This window comes from Solanum pennellii, chromosome 1 (genome assembly GCF_001406875.1).
Source record: "Solanum pennellii chromosome 1, SPENNV200".
Taxonomy (NCBI): Eukaryota; Viridiplantae; Streptophyta; class Magnoliopsida; order Solanales; family Solanaceae; genus Solanum; species Solanum pennellii.
Genome location: NC_028637.1, coordinates 16,203,922 through 16,220,206, shown reverse-complemented (window position 1 = coordinate 16,220,206; position 16,285 = coordinate 16,203,922). Strand labels below are relative to the sequence as shown.

The following is a 16,285-nucleotide window of genomic DNA, read 5'->3' as shown; positions in this document are numbered from 1 at the left end:
GTTCTTGTGGTGATGACTTCCAGATTTTGGGGAATAATAGATGTTGAATTTTAGAAGTTATTGAATTGTCTTTTTATTAATGAGTTTAAGTCTTCCGCATTATTTTCTGTTGATATTAAATTGAAATGTTAAGGTTTAGATTAATGGTTCGCTCACATAGGAGGGTAAGTGTGGGTGCCAGTCGCGGCCCGGTTTTGGGTCGTGACACCCACATACCCATCATGTTATTTTAGCATAATTTAGTTCTCAAAAGTTTAAGGATTTGAGTTCATGATAAATGTTCTTGAAGTCGCGTTTCCGTTCTTGAATTAGGATGAGTTCTTAAGGTAATCACGTTGTTTTTAAGTGATTTTTATGAGTAGATTATTGTGTACTTGTATTGGGTAATTGAATCTAAGGAAATTTTTAGGAAATAAATACATTAAAGGTGATTTAGGATCAGAAAACGAGATGAGAAAATTCGTCAGGTCGTTTAGGGGGAAGGGTTGCACCCCAGCAGTGCGCTCAATCAAAACCCCAGTAAATGGATGTTAGGTGTAACACGCCGTCAATGCGCCCAATTAAACCTCCAGTAAATGGAGGCTGGTATAGCTTACCAACAGTGTGCCTAATCAGACCCCAGTAAATGGAGGTTGAGGTGGTGCGCCAGCAGTGTGCCCAATCAAACCCCAATAAATGGAGGCTTGGGGCAGCACACCAACAGTGGGTTAAGGTCGTCTACCCTACTTTTTTTTGGTCGTTTGCTCCGCCTAAGTATTTTTTAAGTGTACCTTTACTCCCCATTGATTCTTATCACTCTAATCTACTTCTAAGCATCTAGAAATCATTCATAACATGAATCATAACATTGAATTCATAATTCAAATTCAAGGTAGAGCTAAGTATCAAGACTTGAGAGTTCTTCCAAGTAAATTTATTAAGTCTTTTACAATCATTTTAATTTTTTTCTTAAGTATTGAGCACTTGAGTCTTAAAAAGATTAGAATTGAGTTCATTTTATTTAAAATGATACATTGGAGATAAGTATTTCCCAGAGTAAATGTTTTCACATTTAAGATGAGAGGAAACACCGATTTCCAAAAGAGTTTTTGAGAAGCTTTGTGTCACGCCCCAAGCTACCCCCGAGACGCGAACGCGGAACCGAGGACCATAAGTGATCCAAAGCTAACATTACTGGCATGATCATGAGCATACTAAAGATAATAAACTGTTGCGGAAGCTAAATCAGACTTAAAATGAAAAAATGTGGAATACCCATATTCTATAATTGTGATATTTGAAAACAATGAGTTTAATACAACATAAATATTAACTCAATACTAAGATGAATCTAACTATGTCTGAACATAGCCTCTAAACTAGACTAGAAATACTGGGACAAGCCCCAGCCAAATCTAGCAAAGACTGAAACTAAATGACTAAATACTGAAATGAAACTCAAGACTATTGCCCTCGGAGAAAGAGGACTCACCACTGAATCTGCTGAACTGGAGATCGGGAAATCGATCTATGCGTGATCTGAATGCTGAGAACCTGAACCTACATCACGAGAAGATGTAGCGCACGTATGCGTCAGTACTTGAGAAGTAGTGAGTATGTAGGATAGAGTAAAGCTGAAATAAAACATAATTTAACAAGTACTTAAACAAGTGTAATAATCTGAACGTTATGTGCTAGTTTATGAGCTAACCGAATGCAATGACCACTTTATAACATGCTGAAACTGAATACTGAATATACTGATAAATGGTCAATGCAGAGAGTCTGACTGAACTGTGGGAGCTACTAATAACCGATAATAAAACCACATGAGATAAATGTGGAGTCCGATGTATACGCCCTTTCGAGAGGACCCAATATACCCTGCCACAGGTATAAAGGCATGCTGGCGTGATCACTAAACTGATTGCCCACATAGGGGACTTACAACCTACTTGGCTAGTAGTTCGGGACTATTGGGTACGATAAACCCTAGTACAACTCGGTATTATGCTACTCCCAATGAATTCTGTAAATTAACTGATTATATGTGAATTTGTGTAAATACTGAATAGCTCGAAACTGAATATGCAAACTGAGAATGCAATAATTAATCTGGTAATCATACATTTATAACTGATGCATGTATATCTGAAGTGTCTGAAATATATGACCTAGAATGTGTAATTCAAGAACTAAAAAAATACAAAGCTAGGGTTCTGAAATTCATGTGATAATCTGAGTAATAACATGATAATCTGATTTGGAACATATATTTAATAAATTCATGAAGTTATATCAAAGTTCTAGAAACCCTAGGTTTAATCATGATAAGAGAATAAAGAATCTGACTGAAAACTAGGGACCCAATGGGTGAAAGGAACCCACTAGTTAAATCCCATATACCTGGTGATGAAATCCACGGAAAAATACTTAAGTTTCGGGGATGGATTTGCTGGAGCTTGTGGCGTTCTTGAACTAGGGTTCTTGAACTTTTTTTGTCCTCTCTTGCTTCTAATTTTTTAAGTTTTGATTTAATGATTTGACTTGGATATGTTTTAATTATGTTTCTAGGCTTAAACTGACTAAAATTTGATGATTTAGGGTCAAAACGACGTAACTTAGGGTTTAAACGGAGTGAGAAAGGTCAAAAAGAACTCTGGGAAGGTTATTGTTGGGCCTAACGACGGCCACGACTGACGGTCCGTCGTGCGCCTGACGCCCCGTCGTATGGTCTGTCATGAGGGCCTGTTCGCGAGGCCTTTACCAAAATAGGCATAACGTTTTACTCGGAGGTATGATTTTAGCAAGGTCGGTGGCTATGGAAAGAAAATTCAAATGTATATCTGTGGGTAGGTCACGGGAGACCTAATTCATTTTGTGCTAAGATTTATGATCATTTTAAGTTGACCCAAGTGCATTTCCCTTTACCTGGTAGCAAAGTTTCCACCTACGGACAGACCTACGGACTGTAGGTCCACCTACGAACCATGCTGGTGATCCATAGATCTTGTCAGAGAGTGGTTGAAGGGAGTCTTGATCGACAGTCACCGACTACGGACCGTCGTTTGACCTACGGACCGTAAGTCCGTCCGTCGTCCAAAACTAAACAAATTTTTCTAGGCTGAAATTTTTGGGAGTTTTCTGATCCCATCGTTGGCTGTGCAGTACGAACTGTTGTTCATGCAACACTCCGTTGATGCCACCGTTGGTAGCACTTGCAGATTTTTCTGAAAAACTAATTTTTGGTCTGTTTTGGCTACGGGGTGTTACACTTTGAGTACCATATCATTTGAGAGAAATATTTTTGTGTAATAATCTCAAAACAGAGAGAGAGAGTTATAATTTCAAACATATGAGCTAGTTATATTTTGGGAGTAGTATTAAGCATCGATATGGCGACGAGTTCAGTTAACTCAAAGTCCTCATAACCCAAGTAGTCAACATAGGTAGAAAGGGTCATACATTTTAGATGATTCCTTATTGCTTTTAAGCATATACTAGTTGATCCACTTAGTAGTACGTTCTATACCCTGACAAAGTATAGATAGTTCTGGTAGAGTGAGCTAGATGTTGTATCATCAGTGGTTGTCGGTTAGAGAATCTCCCATAGAGTTTATTTTCTATTTTCAAATACATAGTTTATTTTGTATTATTGCATACAAATAGAGTGCATTGTAATTTTAAATACATGAAGTTGCTATGTACTGTTTTAAAGCTTTTCTTTATAATGCATCATTACTACTGCTTTATTTTGAAATGAGTTTAGTATCCCTGAGTTGAGTTACAACGAGGTAAGTTGTTTCTTTAGTTTTAGTTCAAGCTTAGGTCTTGTGTTTAGATTTCCCTCACATACTCGTACATTCTATGTACTTAGGGCATTTAGCCTGTATCTTTTATGATGTAGATATAAGTGACCAGGACCAGCATCAAGCACTTCGTTGATCCGGTTAAGTTCCAGAGTTGTTTGGTGAGCCTCATTGCTTCTGGAGTATCCTCTCTTTTTTAAAAAATATTTTTTTCATGTAAGTTTATTAGGATGATCTGGGGTATTGTACCGACATCCCTCATAGCATTAGAGGCTTCATAGATAGATATAAAACTGTTCATGAGACTTTTCATTTTGAGTTGTTTATGTTGTGACTTGACTTGCCTCTTTGGCTAGTTGAATGTTTATTTTTACAACATTCTGAGTTTATCTTTTGAGATATTTAAGTAAAGTCTATCTTATAAATTCATCTTATATATGAGTAATTCTTCCTCTTAGAGTTAAGTCATGTTAAGGACTCGCTTGTAGCCAACATGATTCTCGAGTGTCAGTCATGCCAAAGGTGTGGGCTAAGGGCGTGACATTTACTCCTTAAAATCCTACTTTAAATTTTATGCTACTCATTTCATGAATTTACATATAATACAAAATATCGTTAAAAAGAGTCTAGAAAAATACACATAGGAGACACATGCAACGAACGTGCCAAGGACTAGTTGTTAAAAAAAAGAGAAAGATTATGTTTTTTATAAAAAAATAACCTTTATCACTTTTGAATCAAAATCTATTCTGGTGTAAAATTACTTTTGTCTTTGTCTTTTTCTATATGCTTGGTTACAAACTCCAATAATCATTTGAAGTACTATAAAACATCTTATTTTTATTCTTAAATTATATAATACAAACCATTTAATTGAAGTAAAGTATTCATCATTTGCTCATTGATTTTCAACAATGGCTAATTGACTTTCATTTTTTATTTTTAAAGATATTAATTTATTGGATGACCTTCTAAATTGTAAAAACAACTTAATAAAGCAACACTTCCTATAGTATATCAATTGGTACATACTCGTATAGGAGGTTTACGAGATTCTTCTTTGAAGAAGCATATCTTTAGCTATCATGATTTGTGTTGTTGGTCTTTGGAAATCTTCACAAAATGGATGAATTTCCTTTCTCCAGAGTCCAATATCCACCAAAGATTCAGAAGATTTTCTTACCTTAGATCGATAACCCTACCCGGAAAGAAAATCTATTTTTTCTACATCTATAATATTGTACATCGAGGGTTAGAGTTAAGGACGTTACAAGTCTAATGGGCTATATTACCTACTGGTGGAACTCACACAAAAATTATTAGAAAATTTGCACAACTAAGAAAGAATACAACTTGTATCTACTCATTAAAATCGTACTTTTCAACTATTGTATTATTTAAGGGATGATTCAACAGTATCAAATTGTCATGACCCAAAGTCACAAGTTGTGATCAAAAGCAGTTATATGACTACATGAGGTAGTGCAACCTCCTCTCATTTCACCAGTAAATCTGAACCCCTATATTTGTTTTGAAAAATTAACTTATTTTTAGCGATTACGTATTTTATTACTCATTACATGAATGTGTTTCTTAGAATATAAAATATCATCACAATGAGTCAACACAAATAACCATGGTACACACGTGCAAACTATTGTTGTTAAGCCTTATATTTACTACTTCACATCCTACTTTGATGCCATTGGATTATTTCAACGGATAATGCATAAGTACTAGATTTTCATGATCCAAAATCTAAAGCTATGATGAAAAAAAAGGATATGGCTATATGAGGCATTGCACCCTCTTGTCATTTCTCTAGCAGCTCTAAACACCTTCTTTTTTTTTTGGCAAAATGAACTTACATATTTAATGATTAATTTTTTATTACTCATTATGCGAATGTGTTTCAGAAAATATAATGTATCAATAAAATTAATCTACACGAATTAATATGGGACACACATGTAAAACACCTGCCCAACACTAGCGGTTAAAAAAAAAAGATATCAGTAATATTTTTTGCAAAAAAAAAACATTTACGACTTCTATAACAAAATTTATTCTGATATAAAATAATGTCATGCCCTGAGCTTACACCCCGGATGTGGCTAGCACATGAGAACCATGACTGATCCATAAGCGAACCCTTGACCTATCTGACTAATTAGTGGAAGACTTACTCAATGAAAATGAGACTATAAGTGCAAAATTAAACTCAAAATTTCTCACTTGTAACTTACTCAATGAATACCTGCAAAAACTTAATAAAACCTAATTAACTGTCTCAACGTTTTTGAACATCAACAAGGAAAGTAACAAAAGACTCCTCAACATCTAGCAATATATGAAACCTTTAGTTACTAGTATAGTTATCGGGAAAGTGCCCCTGACAACTCAGTAAAATAGGAAATGTAGGTGTTAAGCCCTCCAGAAAGAAAGGTGGATCACAATAAGCTATCTGGAACACAGGTGATATCAATAAAGAGCCTGTTGATGACCTGAACACCTGTATCTGCAACATAAAATATGACGTTGAGGGAATTGAAAGCATAGATAACTCAACTGATAAGACTGGAAGATAATATGTCCTCAACTCAACTCCAATATTAAAGGAACAAGTATATGTCCAATGCTTAGAACATTATAAAACAAGAGATACAAAGATAATGATGTATGAAAATACAATAAGATACTTCTTAGGGCCCGTTTGGATCGGCTTAATAAAAGCAGCTTTAAAAAAGTACTTTTGAAAGTGCTGAAACTTATTTTTAAAATAAGCAGTTATGTGTTTGGATAAAAGTGCTGAAGTTGCTATGCCAAACGGGAAAAGGGAAAAATGGAAGAAAGAGATATTAGGGTTATGTTGTAATTTGGAGATTGTATAAAAATATTAAGGGCAAAAAGATAAAAATGTGGTCAACTTAAAACAGCTTATAAGCTAAAAAAAAAAAGCACCCCTACCCCAGCTTTTAACTTTTGGCTTAAAATAAGTTTTTTTTAGCTTAAAATAAGCTATTTTGAGTATTGCCAAACAGCTAAATAAGTCAAAAATCAGCTTTTAAGTCAGTTTGACCAGCTTTTAAGCTGAGCCAAACAGGCTCTTACTCTTATTTGGGAGATTTTTTAACCGACAAGCTTCACTATGAGCTATGTGATGATACAACGTCTTACCCACTCTTCTAGAACTATCCTATACATTGCCGGGGTACAAAACAACTCAACTAAGTGTATCTACTAAGCTATGCTTAATATCAATAAGGAATCGTCTAAAATTCCGACCCTTTACCCATTTTGGCTACATGATTTATGAGGAATGCGAGTCTTCTTAACTTGTCTCCATATCGGTGCTCAATACTACTCCCAATAATATATAAACTCATGATCAAATTTATAAAACATAACTCTTTCTTAATTTGAGGTAATTACTCAAAACATCATCTTAAAAGAGGTAATACTCTAAAACATCTTTGAACTCATAAAATAATTTAGAAATCAATATTTCTCTCTTTTAAATGTAAAAGTGTTACATTAGGGAATACTTGCACGGTGGTGGAGCGCTACCCCACCAACATACCTAGAAATCTAATGATTTCTTCTTCTCTATTTCGGGTTTTAACTCATCTGGAGTTCAGTTATTTCTTCTAAACTTTTTTTAATTCAATAACACAACACAAATTCATAGATATATCATACACTATCCTCAATATTTATAACATGCTAAAAATGAATACTGAATATACTGATAAATGGTCAATGCAGATAGTCTGACTGATCTGTGGGAGCTACTAATAACCGATGATAAAACCACATGAGCTAAATGTGGAGTCCGATGTATATGCCATCGAGAGGACCCAATATACCCTTTCAAAGGTATAAAAAAGCATGCTGACATGATCATTAAACAGATTGCCCAAAGAGGGGACTTACATCCTACTTGGCTAGTAGTTCTGGGACTAATTGGGTATGCTGAACCATAGTCCAACTCGATATTATGGTACTCCCAATGAATTCTGTAAATTAACTGATTATGCCTGAGTTTCTGTAAATACTGGATAGCTCGAAACTGAACCTTCAAACTGAGAATGCAACATTAAATTTGATAATGATGCATTAAAACTAAGGCATGTATAACTGAATAACTGAAATATCTGACCTAACATGTGTAATTCAAGGAATAAAGAAATACAAAGCTAGGGTACTGAAATTCATGCGATAATCTAAGTAATTACATAATAATATGATATGGAACATGTATTTAATAGGTTCATGAAGTTCTATCAAAGTTTTAGAAACCTTAGGTTTAATCATGACAAGAGAATCAAGAATCTGACTGAAAACAAGGGATCCAATGGGTGAAAGGAACCCATTAGTGAAATCTCACATACCCGTGATGAAATCCACAGAAAAATACTTAAGTTTTGAGGCTGGAACTACAGGAGCTTGTGGCGTTCTTGAAATAGGGTTCTTGAGCATTTTCTCCTCTCTTGCTTCTAATTTTCTAGGTTTTGATTTAATGATTTGACTTTGATATGTTTTAATTATGTTTCTTGGCTTAATTGACAAAAATCTGATGATTTAGGGTCAAAACGACGTTAATTAGGATTTAAACAGAGTGGGAAAGGTTAAAAAGACACATCGGAAAGTTACTATCGGCCCAAATGATGGCCAGGACTAACGGTCCGTCGTCTTCCCGATGCCCCGTCGTTGGGTCCGTCGTTAGGGCCTTTTGGACAGGCCTTTATTTAAATGAGCATATCCTTTTACGCGGAGGTCTGATTTTAGCAAGTTTAGTAGCTATCAAAAGATAATTCAATTATCTATCTGCGGGTAGTTAATGGTAAATATAATTCATTTTTTGCTAAAAGTTATGACCATTTGAAGTTGACTCAACTACATTTGCCCTTAACTGTCTGCAAATTTTCCACCTACGGACCGTGATGGTCATCCGTAGCTCATGTCAGAGAGTGGGTTTATGGGGGTCTCGATCAACGGTCACGAACTATGGACCGTCGTCTGACCTATGGACCGTTGGTCCATCCGTCGATCAAAACATAGACAATTTTTCCCGGCTGAATTTTTGGAAGTTTCTAATCCCATCGGCGGTTGTGTGGGACGGACCGTCCATACCACCGTTTGTTGTACCTGTAAATTTTTCTGAAAATAACTGATTTTTGGTCTATTTTGCCTACGGGGCGTTACAAAACCTATTTATTCATCGGGTAGTCTGGCGCAAGAAAGTAGCAAGGCTCCAGCCTACGCCAAGTGTGGTTGTAACTACTCCAGCGTTTGTGATGAGGGTACCGCTGGTTGTTTCAAGTGTTGTCAGACCAGGCATTTTATGAGAGAGTGTCCAAATAATAAGCATGGACATGGTACAAGGGAATAGAGCCCAATTTTCTTTAATTTCTCCACCAAATAGGGCTTCACCTAGATGAAATACTTCTGGCACTCGCAGAGGAACAAACAACCTTGTATGCCCTCAATATTCGCCAAGAGAAAGAGCATTAAACATATCTTGTCACTAGTATGATTCAAGTCTTTGAATTTACGTTTTATGCTTTGCTAAACCCTGGAGCAAGTTTATCTTTTATAACACCATACGTTGCTATGAACTTTGATTTTATTCCCAAACAACTTAGTGAACCATTCACTGTTTGTACACCTGTTTGTGTGTCCATTCTAGTAGAGAGAGTTTATTGATATTGTCCTGTTTCCGTCAATCACAAGAGTACCATGTCGAATTTAATTGAGTTAGACATGGTAAACATTGATATAATTCTTGATATGGATTGGATTCATGCATGTTATGCCTCATTTGATTGTAGAACTTGAGATGTCAAGTTTCAGTTTTCAAATGAGCCAGTCTTAGATTGGAAAAGCAGTTAAGTAGTGCCTAAGGGTCGTTTCATTTTGTAGCATAAGATAAGGAAAGTATTTTCCAAGGGGTGTATCTACACTTAGTTCTATTTAATTACTCAAGTGTTGAGATACCTCTTATTAAGATAGTTTCAGTAGTAAAAAAGATTTTCCAGTACTCTTTCCAGATGATCTTCCCAGAGTCTTTCTAGATAAATTTTGGTATAGATATTCTTTCAGATACTCATCCTATTCTATTCTACCATATAGAATGACACCAGCAGAGTTAAAAGAGTTGAAAGAACTGTTGAAATATCTGTTAGATAAGGGGTTTATCCGACCAAGTGTCTCACCTTGGGGCGCTCCAATCTTATTTGTAAGAAAGAAAGATGGTTCTCTTAGGATGTGTATAAATTATCGCCAATTGAACAAGGTTAATATTAAGAATAAGTACCCTCTTCCAAGTATTGATGATCTTTTCGATCGGCTTTAGGGTGTTTCCTGTTCTCGAAAATTGACCTCAGATCAGGATACCATTAGTTAAAACTGAGGGAATGTAACATTACAAAGATAACTTTGGGAACAACATATGGCATTATGATTTCTTGGTCATGTTCTTTTTGTTGAACAATACACCTACAACATTCATGGATCTTATGAATATAGTCTTCAAACCTTATATATATACGTTTGTTATCGTCTGAGTTGATGACATACTAATCAATTAAAGGAATGAAGAAGATCATTCTAGTTACCTCAAGATATTCCTTCAAACATTGAGAGATAAGAAGTTGCATGCTAAATTCTAAAAATGTGAGCTGTGGATTAATTCTTTGGCATTCTTGGGCCACGAAGTTTCCGCTGATGGGATTAGAGTTGATGCCCAAAAGATAGAATCAGTTCATAGTTGGCCTAGACCCACGTCTCCAACTGATATTTGAAGTTTCTTGGGTTTGGCTGGATACTAAAGAAGGTTTGTTGAGGGATTTTTGTCTATTTAATCTCCTTTAACCACGTTGACTCATAAGACGGTTAAGTTTCAATGGTTTGAAGCTTGGGAGAAAAGCTTTCCAGAATTGAAAAAAATGTTGACTACTACCCCAATTTTTACCTTACCGGAAGGTACTCAACGTTTTGTTGTATATTGTGATGCGTATAGAAATGGTTTGGGTTGTGTGCTAATGTAGAATTTCAAGGTTGTTGCATATGCTTCCAGACTGTTGAAAGTGCAGGAGAAGAATTACCCAACCCATGACTTAGAGTTGACAATGTAGTTTTTGCCTTCAAAATATGATGTCACTATTTGTATGGTGTTCAAGTTGATATATTCAGTGATCACAAAATCCTACAATATGTATTCAATTAGAAAGAGTTTAATCTTAGAGAAAAGGAGATGGATAAAATTGCTCAAGGATTATGACATGAGAATTCTTTACCACCCAGGTAAGGCTAATGTGGTTGTTGATGTCTTAAGTAGGTTGTCTATGGGTAGTACCTACCATCTTGAAGAAGATAATAAAGAACTAGCAAAAGATGTGCATAGACTTGCACTCTTAGGAGTCCGACATATGGATTCCACGGAAGGAGAAATAGTGATGACGAATGAGGATGAATCATCATTAGTGTCATAGGTTAAAGAGAAGCAAGACCAGGATCCCATTTTGCTTGACTAGAAGGCAAATGTTAATAATCAAAGAGTAATAACTTTTGAACATGGGGGACATGGTGTGTTAAAGTAACAAGGTAGCTTGTGTGTACCTAGGGTTTATGGTCTCTAAGAGAGGATATTGGAGGAGGCTAATAGCTCAAGGTATTCCATTCATCTGGGTTCCACAAAGATGTACGCTATTTGAGAGAGGTACATTGGCGGGTAGGCATGAAGAAATATATTGCCGAGTTTGTTGCCAAGTTCCAAATTGCCAACAAGTGAAAGTAGATCACCAAAGGCCTAGAGGTTTGACTCAGACTATAGAACTTCTGGAATGGAAGTGGGAGATAATTAATATGGACTTTATCACAGGCCTTCCATGATCTCGCAGGCAACATGATTCTATTTGGATAATTGTCGATAGAATAACAAAGTCAGCCTTCTTTTTTCCGGTAAAGACAACCTATTCAGTCGAGGATTATGCTAAGTTGTACATTTAAGAAGTAATAAGATTTCATTCCCTGATAGATGGACATGCATAGCGTACTATCCATACTTTAGAATACATATTGGGAGCCTGTGTGATTGATTTCAAAGGGAATTGGGATAATCATATACCTCTCATTGAGTCCGTTACAACGACAGTTAACATGAGCATCCAAACGGCTCCATATGAGGCTCTTTGTGTGAGAAGATGCATATCTCATATTGAATGGTTTGAAGTTGGTGAATCAGGGTTAATAGGACCAGATTTAGGTCACCAAAAGTGAAAGTGATACAAGAGAGGTTGAAGATGACACAAAGTCTCCAAAAGTCCTACACAAATGTTAGGAGAAGACCGTTAGAGTTTGAGATGGACGATTGGTATATCATAAGGTTTCACCTATGAAGGGGGTTATAAGGTTTGGTAAGAAGGGGAAACTTAGTCCCTGGAATATTGGACCTTATAGAATATCCAATAGAGTGGGCAATGTAGCTTATAAATTAGAGCTACCACCAGAATTAGCACTGATTAATCCCGTATTCCACGTATCCATGTTGAAGAAGTACATGGGTGATCCTTCATTGATCGTACCAACTGAGAATGTTGGGACTAATGATCATTCATTGATCGTACCAACTGAGAATGTTGGGACTAAGGGTAGCTTAGCATATGTAAAGATTCGGGTTCAAATTTTTGATCATCAAGTTCGCAAGTTGAGGACTAAGGAAGTTGCATCAGTCAAGGTCATTTGGAGAAAGCAATTTGTTGAAGAAGCAACTTGGGAAGATCAGGAGGATATGAAGAAGATATATCCACATCTCTTTGAATTTAGAGAGAATGCAGACCAAGGTACTAAATTCTCTTCTTAGCACTTTATAATACTATGTGTAGGCATGTTGTTACTTGCTTTTGTTGGTTGAGTGCTGAAATAATGTTACTGCCCTTAGCTTAGTGAAAGAGTTCTCATTCGAGGACAAATATCCCATGGGGGAGATATTGTAACATCTAGTCAAACGAAATAGATAGGATTCAACAAAGAAATTAAAGAATAGTTAATTTTTAAAAAAAACAGGAAATATCTGAAAAATTTCCCAAAAATAAAAGTAAGTTTTTGGGAAACCTTAAACGGTCATAACATATAGATCAGGCTGAGTTAAAGGTAGTTCTTGATATAGTTAGAAAGTCCTTGGAGAAATCTTTTCAATGTTGTCAAGTTTACGCGATTTCGATTTTGTATGAGTGAATTATGTCTTTCGAAAGTTGAGCTATTGTATTAGCAATAGTCCAATCCCAATTTGGGAAGGGCAAAGTTGTCTTTTCCGTACCGAATTATTTTATTTCATTTTTGGGTGCTAAATTGGGGTCTAAACAGATTTTATTCAGTTCTAAGTTATGTACCTATAATTCCTTGTTAATTCCAATACTCTAAAGTACATCTAAACATCATGAAATCATCCATAAACATGAGATAATCATCCTTAAATCTATAATACAAATCAAGGAAAGTTAAAATCAAAGTCGAAGAAGTTAACAATAGTTAAGAAGCAAGTCAAAGTAAGTTCTCAAAGTTTTGAAGAGTTTTAAAAAACATTCTTACATTGTTTTAAAGCTCAATCCACAAGTTGAGCAAAGAGTAATGAGTTGAGTTTAAATCTCAAAAGTTATAAGGAAACTAAGTATTCCCTAAGAGTTGAGTTTCAAGTAAAGAAAAGAGAAAAAAGTGAGTTCATTTCTAAAAAGTTATAAGGAAACTAAGTAGTCTCTAAGATTTACAAATCTTTTCACATTTTGAGAAGAAAGGAAGCTAGACTTCCGTGGAGCCTTTGGCTAGTTTTAGAAAATGTGAACTTTAATTACCAAGAGAGCTTTTAAAGCCAACTTTGACCAATTACCTCAAACAAGAGAAGAAGTTGTTTTAAAAACATATGAGCTAAGTATTTTGGGAGTAGTAATAAGCACAAATATGGGGATGTTAGTTCACCTCAACTCAAGCCTCCATAAACCATGTATCCAACGTGGACAGATAAAGGATCATACTTTATAGATGATTTCTTAGTGTGTTTTAGCATAGACTAGTGAATTCACTTAGTAGTACAGGTTCTATATCGATGGAAAGGTATTGAGCGGTCCTCTTGCAACGTGATCTAAGACGTTTTACCATCGCTTAGGCTCATAGTGATGGTTGTCGGTTAGTAGAAACTACATTACTTTCCTATATCAATAAAATTGAGTTTATTATTGAATTACCTTTAATGAACTAAGTGTTTACACTTTTTACAAGCACTGTATATATATATATATATAAATATATATATATACACATACATATATACGATGCAGACCAACTGACATCAGTATATTGAATGTACGAGTATGCGATTTGGAATGCTAAACAACAACTACTAAGCTTGAAAGGATTAAGAATGAACTTACCTTGGCTCAGCTTAACTCAAGAAGTCACAACTCAATATGAAGCAGAAAAGACACATGTAATATATATATATTGAGTTGTGACTTCTTGAGTTAAGCTGAGCCAAGGTAAGTTTATTCTTAATCCTTTCAAGCTTAGTAGTTGTTGTTTAGCATTCCAAATCGTATACTCGTACATTCAATATACTGATGTCAGTTGGTCTGCATCGTGTTATGATGCAGATGCAGGTTACCAGGATCAGTATCCAGCACCTCGTTGATCCAGCATGAGCATTCAGAGTCAGTGGTGAACCTTTTTGCATTTCGAAAGACTCTTTTATTACTTTCTAGATTTCCTTTATAGAATGTTGTGGGGTTTGTCCAAATATTCATCTTAGTATTAGTAGAGTCTTCATAGACAAATAGATAGCCAGACAGTTAGTTTTGGGTCTCTCTTTATTTACAGATATATATATTGTATTAAGACTTATGTGTCATTTTGGCCAAAACTATTACTTGAAGTAGTTTCTCATGAGAAAGTTTCCAGCTTTATGAATAATTCAAATTATGTCTTCCGCTGAGTTAAGTAAGTCAGGTCAAAGGTTCGTTCAAGGACAGCAATGGTCGTTGGGTGCCTACCACGTCTAGAGTGTAGGCTCAGGTCGTGACAAGAGCATTACATATTAATGTATATCTTAAGTTAAAATAATAATTATAATATAATCAAAATTAATTTCCTCAAGTACTCGAGGTTATAGAATATACAATATTGGGATAAAATGATTTAGTTCATCAGAATAGTGTTAACTCATATTCCTCTAAACTTTGAACTCACTCAACATCAATTAATCACACGAAATTTATTATAATTCACGAATAATAATTGTTAAAGATTAAAAAAGGGATAATGCACAAGTACCCCCTCAACCTATGTCCGAAAAATCCAGAGACACACTTATACTATACTAAGGTTTTATTACCCCCCTGAAATTATTTTATAAATAAATTTTTACCCCTTTTTCTCTTACGTGAGACTATATTGTGGGTCCAGCGTGTGTCGACATTATTTTTCAAACTAGTGCCACGTAGTCCGAAAAAGGGTAGAAAATTATTTATAAAATAAGTTCAGGGGTACTATGAACATGTATTTTTCTGTGTCTTATCTGAAAAGTCGTGACCTTTTCTAGAAGACAAAATCCTTTGGAAAAGTCAAAACTTATTTAAAAGGTTAGAACTCTTTGGAAAATTCACAATTCTTTAGAAAAGTCACAACTCATCGAAAAATCACAACCCTTAGAGAAAAGTCACAACTTATCGGAAAAGTCACAACTNTGTATATATATATATATATATATATATATATATATATATATATATATATACTAGGTAATTTATATGCGCTTTGCGCGGTCACAAATAATAATTGCATTTAACTTGCAAATATTTTTTAACTTGTATCCATACTAATACAATAATGGAAAAAAGGTTCTTATAAATATTAGCAATATCCCAACATGAATTTCATTATTTTTTATTGTCACATAACTCAAGAACCTCTAATGAATAAATTATTCACGAAATGATAAATCGTTGATTCTTTATCAACATTAAAACAAAAAGAAAAAGAAAATAAGAATATATATGCAAGGAATTTGATAACAAAAAGAAATATTTAAGTTGCATAGATTATACAATTATGATATATGTCTTAGGAAATAATTCAAAAATTTATTAACATATTCAAAAAACAAATTGCGCCTTAACATGAAAGCAATTATAATTATTGATCTTGCATAATAAATTTCTTCAATTGATAAATGAGAAATTTATATCTATGTTAAAATAGATAATATGTAAGATTGTATATAGTACTTTTAAGTTATAGAATTTAATATTGTATATCAAAACGAGATTTCCTGGAACTGAATACAATAATTATTTTCTACACGATGAATATACTACTACATGTGTAAATGTTCAATATAACCGGAGACAATAAATTTGCAAAAACATAAGTGATAGACTTTAAAACATACTCAAAAACAACAATTAATATCATAAGCGTAAACTAATGAGGGTACAAAAATATACCAG

General features: G+C 34.7%; 1 protein-coding gene across 1 annotated transcript in view; it reads right to left on the bottom strand.

The window, feature by feature from the left end:
• LOC107018049 overlaps window positions 1–12,005 on the bottom strand; it is a 64,902-nt gene extending 52,897 nt beyond the window's left edge. Inside the window, exon 1 of the mRNA XM_015218411.1 lies at window positions 11,917–12,005. Coding sequence (XP_015073897.1) covers window positions 11,917–12,005 — 89 coding nt within the window. The remainder of the gene's footprint in view (window positions 1–11,916) is intronic.
• Window positions 12,006–16,285: the final 4,280 nt, after the last annotated feature.